This window comes from Coptis chinensis, chromosome 3, assembly GCF_015680905.1.
Source record: "Coptis chinensis isolate HL-2020 chromosome 3, ASM1568090v1, whole genome shotgun sequence".
NCBI lineage: Eukaryota > Viridiplantae > Streptophyta > Magnoliopsida > Ranunculales > Ranunculaceae > Coptis > Coptis chinensis.
In genome coordinates, this window is record NC_141458.1 from 70,121,210 (window position 1) to 70,132,432 (window position 11,223).

The window sequence follows — 11,223 nt, forward strand, 5'->3', positions numbered from 1 at the left end:
TGGAAAATCTAACCAAACAAGTCGGAAGGATTGGAATCCGGACCAAAACAAAAAAGAGAGATAACCTTTACGGATATACAACCCAGTAAAGAGATAAGAGTGATCTAGTAAGGTGAGAGACCGAAAAAAGGAGATTGTAATTTTCCTTCCCACTTTATTAAGCGGCTCTTGTGGAAGTAGGCATCATTGGCGAACCACGGTAAATCTTTGTGTTGTGGTTTGCTTTAACCGCTTTTACATTATTATCCATTTGTTAATAGTTGTTTTAGCGAGTTGGGCATGTTAGTATAGGTTGTAGTTGATATTTAGATTTTGTCCGAGTTGAATTGAGTTCATATACAAGTTATCCGGGAGTGGGGAACCGATTGGTATTGGTATAATCCCCAACAAGTGGTATCGAGCCTTGGTTAGAATAACCTAGGGTGTTATCGAATCTTGGTCGGAAGGTGTTTGGCCGAAATTCACGAGAGAAGATTTGAGGTTAAATAACTTGTAGAGATGGACCATTCCGTGAACACTTCGCATGATGAGTCCGAATAGGAAAAACTACACCATCCGGAAAGCCAAGATGGAAGACTTGCTATCTACCGCGAGGACTTGGCACTTCCCATTGAGAATGAGGGAGTAAAACCGAAAAAAGGCGATGAGGTGAAGTGGAAAAAGCTTGACGAAAAAGCGATTGGATACATTCGACGATGGATCGGCGGCGGTGTCTTTCACCATGTGGCCTAAGAGACTGACGCCCGGTCTATGGAAGAAACTTCGAAGACCTTTATGAGAGGAAGTCGGTGGAAACAAAGTGCTAGTCGTTAAGAAGTTTGCGCACCACGAAGTACCAAGAAGGTTCTTGATGTCCGAAAGCATCTTAATGAAGTCTGAGAATATCATCAATCGGATGCATTTGATGAAGATCAATTTGGGAGGCGAAGTTGAGGCTTTGTTTCTATTAGGCTCTCTACCGAAAGTTGGGAGACATTAGCGGTTTCTACATGGAGCGACCCAAGGATGGAATTGTTACCATGGAGATGGCTACCACGTCTTTGTTGAATGAGGAGACTAGAAGGAGTGCAAGAAGCGACTCTTCTCACTCGCAGGTCCTTTTCACAGAGAGCGGGGGAGAGGTCGGGCGTAAAACCATCTCGTTCTAGAGGTGATGATGTATAAATCTAGGGGTGAAGCTAGAACTCCTAAGGCGGAGAGGCAATGTTACTATTGTGCCACCAAAGGCCACTTCGGATATGAAAGCGAGAACAACGAAGAGGGATGAGAAGAATAACCGTGTACATGAAGACATGGTGCGGAGGAACGGAAACACAGGCGGAGAGATACTACCGCACTAGTCGGCGACCTCCAGTGAGAATTGTGTCGATCATTGTGGTGTGTCTTTGTCTTAGTACCTCATGTCGATCTGAGTGGGTGATAGATCTGAGGAGCATCCTATCCGTCCACACCGCGACGGGGATTCTTCACTACCTACCGTGGTGAATATGGTGAAGTGAGGATGGGTAACGATGGTGTCTCGAAGATTATAGGCATTGGAGATGTTCATGTAGAAACCAATGTCGGCTACACCTTGACACTCAAGGATGTAAGACATGTCCCCGACATCTGGCTAAGCCTAATTTAATTTGGGAAATTAGATGACGATGGCTTTGTAAACTCGTTTGGTAGCGGGGTATGGAAACCGAAAGCGAGAGGTTCCATTGTAGCGAGCCGGAGGAAAGAAAACTTGCTCTCTTTACAAAACATAGGCTAGTTTGTGTAAAAAAGCGAATAACGCGCGAAGAAGAAAGCTTCATCCGAGGCGTGGCACAAAAGAGATCGCGGTCACATGGGCATAAAAGGGATGGAAGTTCTTGCTAAGCAAAAGGCCGTGCGGACATTAAAGGTACACATTTAAATACGTGTACTCATTGTTTGGTAGGAAAGCAACACGGTGTCTTTCCAAAGATTCCCGTCTCACGAAAGGACAATCGTCCTTGAACTAGTGCAATACGGACTTATGTGGTCCTATGAGAGTGAAGTCCCACCGGGGGTTTCAGCCTTTTGACATTGACATTCATGATGATCGTCAAGAAAGATAATGGGCCTATAGTCCGAAGACCAAGGATGATGAAGTACTTGGCGTGTTTGAGAAATTCCACAACATGGTGGAAAGAGAGACTGGGAAGTTGTTGAAGTGTATTATTTCGGATAATGGGGGTGAGTACATTGGGCCATTTGAAGAGTATTGCGAGTCATGGGATTCGTCATGAGCGCACCGTTCCCAAGACACCGCTAAATGACGAATGGGAATAGCAGAGAGAATGAACCGTACCATTGTAGAGAGGATGAGATGCATGCTATCTCACTCTAAGCTACCTAGAAGCTCTTGGGTAGAAGCAATGCGTCTGTGCGTGCATGTGATCAACTGTCACCGAAGAAAGCCTCGAATAGTGATTATCCGGAGAGAGTATGGTCGGTGAGAGATGTTGATTATGGATACTTGAGGGTATTTGGGTGCGGGGCATTTGTGCATATTCCAGAAGGATGAGAGATCCAAGCTTGATGACAAAGCCAAGCGATTGCATTTTTCCGGGTTATGGAGATGAAAAGTTTGGTTACAAACTCTATGATCCGATTAACAAGAAAGTAATCGAAGTCGAGATGTTGTGTTCTTAGAAGACCAAACCATAGCAGACTTTTGAGGAGGGTGAAGCCACGATCTTTCACCAATGATCTTGTTGATTGAACCGAAGTTCCTACCGTGGAGCGCGCGTAGGCATTGAGAATCTGAGAGAACCATGAGTTTGAAGCTCATGATGAGAATCCTATTGCTTTCATGATGGGATAGAACCTATTGGTATAGAAGATGCGGATGAGATGCATGAACCACCACCGAGCAAGCGAAGTGCATCCTCCCGAGGCACCGCCAGATGGGGCAAGGAGGTCCGGCGAGAGAGACTAGCTTCAACGGTATCCACCACATGCGTCGCGTCTTATCTCGGATGGTGGAGAACCTATGTACTATCAAGAGGCACTTGAAGGTACGGACAAAGAAAAATGGTTGAAGGCCATGCATGGCGAGATGGATTCTTTGCATAAGAATCACACTTATGAAGTTAGTTGAGAAACCCGGGGAGAAAAGTTCTCAAGAATAAGTGGATATACAAAGTCAAGCATGAGAGAACAATCCTCACCCAAGGCACAAAGCTTCGCCTTGTTGTGAAGGGATTCGGTCAAAAGGAAAGGGATTGACTTTGATGAGATTTTCTCTCTGTAGTGAAGATGACTTCTATCAGGGTGGTATTGGGTATGGCCAAAGTATGAACCTAGAGGTTGAAAGCAGACTAGATGTCAAGGCGACTTTTCTTCATGGAGACCTTGAAGAAGATGTCTACATGGACCACTAGAGGGTTTGAGGTCAAAGGCAAGGAGCACCTAGTATGCAAGCCGATAAAGAGTTTGTATGGGTTGAAGCAAGCACCGAGGCGATAGTACATAAAGTTTGACTCCTTTATGGTGAAGCAAGGATACAAGAAGTCCGCTTCCGATCATTGTCGTTTGTTCGAGAGATTTCCGGATGGAGATTTCATTGTCTTTATTCTTTGTATGTGGATGATATGTTGATAGTTGGCCCAAACATCAACAAGATATCAAGTGAAGAAAGACTTGAGTAAGTCCTTTGAGATGAAGGATTTGGGTCAAGCAAAGCGGATACTTGGGACGCGCGGATCACTTTCGTGATGAAAAGAGTGGGAAGTTGTGGCTTTCTCAAGAAAGCTACATTGGAAAGGTGTTGAAGAGATTCAACATGGATCGCCGAAGCTAGTCGGTTGTCCGCTTGGTGGCGGTTCCGCATGACCAAAGAGATGTGTCCTAAGGGTGAGCATGAGCAGAGTCGGATGGAAAAGATTCCTTATGCATCCGCGATGGGGCGCTTTGATGTATGCCATGGTGTGTACTAGATGGATATTGCTTTCGCCGTTGGGGTGGTAAGCGATTTATCGTCAAATCCGGGTAAAGAACATTGGGAAGGTGTTAAGTGGATATTGAGATATATCAAAGGCACTTCCAAATCATGTTTGTGCTTTGGTGGAAGTAAGCCCTTACTTGAAGGCTACAATCGACGGAACATGGCGGGTGATGTTGACTCGATGAAGTCCACCTCCGGTTATCCGGTTACTTTTGCGAGGGGAGCGGTTTCTTGGCAATCTAAGTTGTAAAAGTGTGTTGCCCTCTCCACTTCGTAGAGTATATTGCGACCATCGAGTGTTGCAAAGAGTTCTTATGGATGAAGAGGTTCTTCGACGAACTAGGGCTAAAGCGAAGCGGTTTGTAGTTCTATGTGACAGTCAGAGCGCCATCCACTTGAGCAAGAATCCGAGTTTTCATTCTAGATCCAAGCACATACACGTGCGTTATCATTGGATTAGAGAAGTACTTGAAGACAAGCATTTGTGTATCGAGAAGATCCATACCGACAAGAACGGGTCGGATATGATGACCAAAGTCTTACCGAAAGGTAAGTTTGATGTTTGTTGTGCTATTGCGAAATGGCGACACTCCTCCTCGGGATTGATTTGGCAATTGCATGGAGGTATCCCCCTCACCGTTGGGAGGGGAGATTGATGGAGTTATCCTCACATGAGGAGAGAAACCGGAGCCGGAGAGAAACAAGCGAATTCGCATCGACAAGTCGAGGCCAAGGCGGCTTCAGTCTTCCAGTCTTCGAAGCGACTTCAGGGCCAGCATAATTTTGTGGGCCTTGCTACAGTACCCGCGAAATTTGGTTTTTGGACATAAAACCAAAAATCAAGGTTTTGGAAAATCTAACCAAACAAGTCAGAAGGATTGGAATCCAGACCAAAAACAAAAGAGAGAGATAACCTTTACAGATATACAACCCTGTAAAGAGATAAGAGTGATCTAGTAAGGTGAGAGACTGAAAAGGAGAGATTGTAATCTTCCTTCCCACTTTATTAAGAACTGGCTCTTGTGGAAGTAGGCATCATTGGCCGAACCACGGTAAATCTTTGTGTTGTGGTTTGCTTTAACTGCTTTACATTATTATCTGTTGTTAATAGTTGTTTAGCGAGTTGGGCATGTTAGTATAGGTTGTAGTTGATATTTAGATTTTGTCCGGAGTTGAATTGAGTTCATATACAAGTTATCTGGGAGTGGGGGAACCGATTGGTATTGGTATAATCCCCAACACCAAATTGATCATTTTCCGTTGCACATGTTGATACTAAATTACATTCCTTGCCATTTTGGTCCCAATAGACTGCACAGGAAGGCCCAATTTCAATTCAAAACAATTCTAGAAGATAGTGTTTTGTGATAATCACTCTCAAACCCATTTTCCTCATTGAAACAACTCACGAACCCAATTTTTTTATTTTAATAACCTTCAATGACAAATTAAGTTGGCCCAGTCCATTATAATTTTATTAAATACCACTTTTACCTTTTCGTGTGTTAATATATAAATGAAAGATGTTTTCAAAATTAGAAATAAACAACGCGCTCTGGTTTCAATCGATTATTTCTTTTGCCTCAATTGAAAATCGAATGATTTCCTCAACTGAAGGTTTCAATCCATAGCTTCTTCTTCTTGCCGTCTAAAAATGTTTATTCAAACTTTGTATTTATAACCTATATGTTTATAGTAATTTGAAATCTTAATTTGATTTTGTTTTGAAATCATCTATTGTTTATAGCAATGATATTATGTGTTGTAATGATGTCTAAAAACGTTAGTTTTTATATCATGTTTTGTTTGTTCATATTTTAGATCAAATCTGTGATTTTGAGATATAATTTATTTATAACAATGATATAGTTTTTATATCATGTTTGTTTTGAAAATGCTGTTTTATGTACTTTTCTTAATTGAACTTTAGGTTTTGATTTTGCATTTTGCTATGAACAATCATTGTTCATACACAAATAGCTATGCACAACCAATGTTCATAGTAGTTGTAAATACATTTGACGATGCATTTTTTATTATGATTTTGCAGTTTATATAGATCGTAGTGTGATTGGAGTTTTTTGTTATAATGGTGATAGTCTTTCCATTCGTATTGGGTTGGATTCTTTTATTGATGGTGTTGCACAAGAGTTACATGGAAAATGGTCTGATTTGGGATTAAAATGCTATAATATGTATTTCAACCGTGATGAGAAAGATAATTGATTAAATCTGATAGGGAGTTACATTCTTTGGCTTGTTATTGTTTTGCAAAGAAGATTGCAATTGTTGAAATCAGAGTGGTTGTTTGTGTCACTTTGTTGATTATCTCTAGTGGTTATATTTCTGCAAGTTCTTCAAGTTCTTCAGTTGGTGGTGGTGGTGTGGTTGTTCGTAAACCTTACAAGTCTGATTTTTAGGCAAGAAACTTTGATGGTGGTGTTGGGCAGCGATTTGTTTTAGGTGCGCCTAAGTTTCACTGTAAATTGATAGAGTATTCGATTGTCAATGGTTACAAATATGAATTAATCAAGAATGACGAGTTTAGAGTGACCGCGGTTTGTGAGAATAAGAAGGAGGGAAACTGTGAATGGTGTATACACTCTTGCGATACATATGGAAGTTTTGGAATTAAGAAGATTATCTCACACACACTTGTGGTTTTGTATTTAAAGACTACAACCATCCTCCTCTCACTTCTTATCTTGTAATGACTCATATTTTGGATTTTGTTAGAGATAAACCATCTTTGTCATTGGGAGATATTACTTCTTTTTATAGTCATGAGTATGGGCCTAAGATTTCTAAACATATGAGTTATGCAGGTAAGACGTTGGCATTGACAGAGTTGTATGGTGATGTTGTTTTATCCTATAATAAACTTTTGTGGTATATGAAGGAGTTAAAGCGAAGAGATCCTGTGAATTGTGTTGATCTTCAGGTGAATGAAGAGAGTGGGAAGTTTGAAAGGGTGTTTGTTGCTTTTGAATCGAGTATTAATGGTTTTAAATACTGTCGAGTAATGGTGTATTTAGATGGATCCTTTTTGAGATCAGAGTATAAGGGTGCTTGTTGGCTGCTACTGCCAAAAATGGAGATCAAGGTGTTCCTTTATTTTTACTTTCATATTTTATTGTTGAACATGTATTATTGTTCATATCTGCTTAGAGGTATGAACAATGAGTGCTCATACTCCAATAGGTATGAACAATCATTGTTCGTGTCTGTTGTGGGTATGAACACTCATTGTTCATATCTGTTTAAAGGTATGAACACTGAGTAATCATACTCCAATAGATATGAACAATCGTTGTTCATATCTGTTTTAGGTATAAACATGTATTGTTCATAACTTTTCAGTTATCTCATATTTGGTTATTTTTTGTTGTTTTGTAGGAGTATTCCCTCTTGCTGTTGGTGTTGTTGATATTGAAAATGAATCCAATTGGTTTTGGTTTCTCAATATGTTTAAGAAGGCTTTTGGGTATGAGAGAAGGTATACCTTTTTGAGTGATAGACATCATAGTTTGCTTGTGAATATTCCTCTTGTATTACCTGGTTCATATCACAGTTTCTGCTTATGGCACATAGAGAACAACCTTAGAACAACTTTGTCAATGACATGTGGTGTTTCGAAATTGTTGGTGGGCTTATTCAAAAAATGTACTTATGCTTCCACACATGAGGAGTTTTAGGAGCACATGGCTGAATTGTTGAATATAGGTGGAGATGCAGTATATAATTTTCTATCTAGAGCACCTTATGATAATTGGGCTAATGTATACTTCTGTGGCGCTAGGTATGGTGAGATGTGCTCTTCTTTGGCGGAGTGTTTCAATAGCTGGATAGACAAAGAGCGTCATCGGCCTATCACATCCATGTTAGATGAAATTCGCATGAAGATGATGAAAATGGCATCGGAGCGGAGGATGAAGTGCAAGAATTAGAAAACTATTCTTTGCCCTAAAATGGAAGTGAAATTGGCTGAGAGGATTGAGGAGGCTCGTTTTGTGACTGTGGCAAGGTCAAATGAGCACGTGTTTCAAGTTGTTACGGAGAAGCATGAGTATCGGGTTGACTTGCTTAGTAGATATTACACTTGTAACAATTGGGGCATAGACGGATTTCCTTGCCGGCATGCAATTGCAAGTATTTATTGCAAAGGGAATTTAGTGTATTCATACTATACATTGAAGTTGCATTTCTCGCCATTTTGTTTAGCAACACATACTCTCATGGCATCAATTTCGGATGTTTATGATGAAGTAGAAATTCTTTCACTAGATGTGAAGAGGGCTCTGGGTAGACCATGAGTTAAGAGGATTGAGAGCACGAGTGCTATGAGTTATACTGCCCACAAATGTAGAAAATGCCACAAAACCGACCAGCACGACCGAAAGACTTGCCATGGAAAAACTTATAACACTGCTGATGTGGAATCTAGAACAAGGGATGAGTTGGCTAGTGCAAGGGATGAGTTGCCTAGTGGTAGTGGTGATATGGTATTAAGGTCTTCGCAATTTTTTGATGTGGGAAGCACTAGTGAGGTTGTTTGATGTTTTTGTATTAAATATTTTTTGATTGAATGATAGTTATTAATACAGTTTTAGAATCTACTTTTAAAGTCTCTTATGATTTCATTCATTTATTTAATTTTTATTGTGTTTTGCAGAGTTCATACATGGATAGGTATAAACAGGTATGAACAATCACTGTTCATACATGAATAGGTATGAACAATCAATGTTCATACAATGTTCATACCTATTTAGGGTATGAACAATCAATGTTCATACATGGTATGAACAATCAATGTTGATATATCAATTCAAAGTTCAATATTCATACATGGATATAACAATTGGTGGGTATGAAAAATCAATGTTCATACCTATTTATGAACAATGAACTTTGAGTTTTCATACATGGTGGGAATGAACAATCAATGTTCATACTATTGTTTGGGAATAAAACAATGAGAAACACAGCGGTTGTTTGGGTATGAACAATAAGTGTTCATACCTATTTCGTGTATGAACAATGGATGTTCATACCCACCAAATTTATGGTATTACGTGTCACGTTCTAAATAAATGGTTTCATGTCCACTTCAAATACGGTTCCAACTTCTCATTTTGCACACATTTCAAAAACAGCGCAAGCAAAAAACAAAACTAACACAAAAACAGTAAAACCCTAGATTCCTTTTTAAACCAAAATTTTCTCCAAAATCAAAATCAAAATATATCAAATGGACGAAAATTTGTGCAATACTGAAAATTGCAAAAACCCTAGGTATGAGAACGACATTTATTGTGAAGAACACAAACAAGAAATATCAAATGTTGTACAAAGTATTGTAAATGATACTATTGAAGAACAAGGTGGAGGAGATGAGGAGGAGGATAGAACAAAAGGAGTTGTTATGAGTGAAGATGACGAGAAAACAGATACCGATGATGATGATGGAAATGCAGAGGAAGATGAAGAAAAAGAAGAATAAGAAGAACAAGGAAAAAAAGAAGAAGAGGAAGAAGAACAAGGGGAAGAAGATGCAGAAGAAGAAGAAGATTTAAGGTTTTTTTTTTTTTTTTTTTTTTTTAAAATTATTGATTTTATTTTTTGCAAGAAAGTGGTATGAACAATGAGTGTTCATACGTCTGTTTTTGCATATTAGGATTTGAATATGTTAGGACCATGTAAAATAGGAAATAGGCATGAATATTCATTGTTCATACTCATATTAGACTATGAACATTTGTTGCTGCATGTAATATAGCATGATATTAAATATGTATGAATACTGATTTTTCATAACTTTGTTTTGCATGTTAGGATTTGAATGCTGGAAATCAAGAAGCACAGCAACAACAAGATGGAGGAGAAGATGATTTGGAGGTTCCATTAAAGGTACATTTACATTAGTGATTACTCATAACTCTGTATGAACAATAATTGTTCATAGTCCACTGGGTATGAACATTAATTGTTTATAGTTCTGTAGGTATGAACATTGGTTGTTCACTAACAATTATTGTTCATAGTCCCTGTGTATGAACATTGATTTCATACCTTTACAATAACAAAACTATGTTTATAATTTGCATGTCTGACCTTCAATTATTTGTAGGACTTAATCCGAGGAAGGAAGAAAAACAATATGGAGAAGAAGAAGAAAGTTGATAAGTCCACTGTGAGTAGAAAGTGTGAGTAGAAGGTTATGTTTGAGATCTGACACACCAAACAAAAAATTATGTTTGAGATCTGCATCCAAAAAAAGGAAACTGGAGTCGAGCAGCATAGCCGGCCAATCTAAAAAACGTAAGACAAAGAATACTAGGGAAAGGAAGCTGGTGGAAGAGAAAACTAGTAAAGAGAAGGTTGTGGTCAAGAATACTAGGAAAGGGAAGGTTGTGGTCAAGAAGGAAGATGAGGAAGATGAGAAAGAGAATGTTAAATGTAGCACAGTAGCACCTGTGCAGCTGCGAAGTACCTTCTCACACATGATAAGTTTGGTACAACAACTCAAAGAAGTGTGAATTCCAAAAAAACATGTCGATGAAATGAAGAAGACACCGTTCTGGTTTATGTTTGATGCATTATACAACAGTGGGATTGTTGAAGGAAACAAATTCAAGCCAAACAAAGAAATATTCTATCTCTTGGACAATTGCAAATCAGTACCTGAGGAGGCATTTGAGATTGGTAAAAGAATGGTAAAGCTAACTGTAGAGGAGGTTAGTCTCATGTTTGGGCTGCCTATCATAGAGACTTTGGCTATATTTTTTGGAGCCTTCATAGAGACTCCAACTTTTATAAACACTTTGCTTAATTATGGGAAAATGGGAGAAAAAATTGGAAGTTTACATATACTCCCAAAAAACCAAACATTATTACCGAAAAAAAGGAGATCCTTAGATATTATAGTTATACCCTCTTGGCTCTATTTTTTGGAGCTTTCATAGAGACTTCAACTTTTGTAAAACACTTTGCCTAATTACGAGAAAATAGGTACGTATGCTCCCAAAAAAACCAAACATTATTACCGAAAAAAAAAGAAGACAAATATTGGAAAAACAATATCACATGCTTTTTCTCACGTTTTTTCTTTTCTTCCATTCTAAACATTCAAATGTAATTAAGAAAATAAAATTATACTTGCATATTCTATAAAATATATTTGCTCAACAACTTGATTCTCCAACTGTTCACGAGATGTAATTCTTACCAATTGTTCAATATTGCTACCACGGCATGGTCAAGGCACG

General features: G+C 38.8%; 1 protein-coding gene across 2 annotated transcripts in view; it reads left to right on the plus strand.

The window, feature by feature from the left end:
- LOC147510592 (uncharacterized) overlaps positions 1-10,843 on the plus strand; it is an 11,674-nt gene extending 831 nt beyond the window's left edge. The window contains exons 2-5 of one of the 2 annotated variants that reach the window (XM_086602505.1): positions 6,781-7,058; positions 7,352-7,451; positions 9,791-9,865; positions 10,086-10,843. In XM_086602505.1, the coding sequence (XP_086458631.1) occupies positions 6,781-7,058; positions 7,352-7,451; positions 9,791-9,846 (434 nt within the window). In that variant the 3' untranslated portion in view covers positions 9,847-9,865; positions 10,086-10,843. Of the gene's footprint in view, positions 1-6,780; positions 7,059-7,351; positions 7,452-7,754; positions 8,572-9,790; positions 9,866-10,085 lie in introns of those variants that run through there. The other variant, XM_086602506.1, reaches the window with a different exon arrangement.
- Positions 10,844-11,223: the final 380 nt, after the last annotated feature.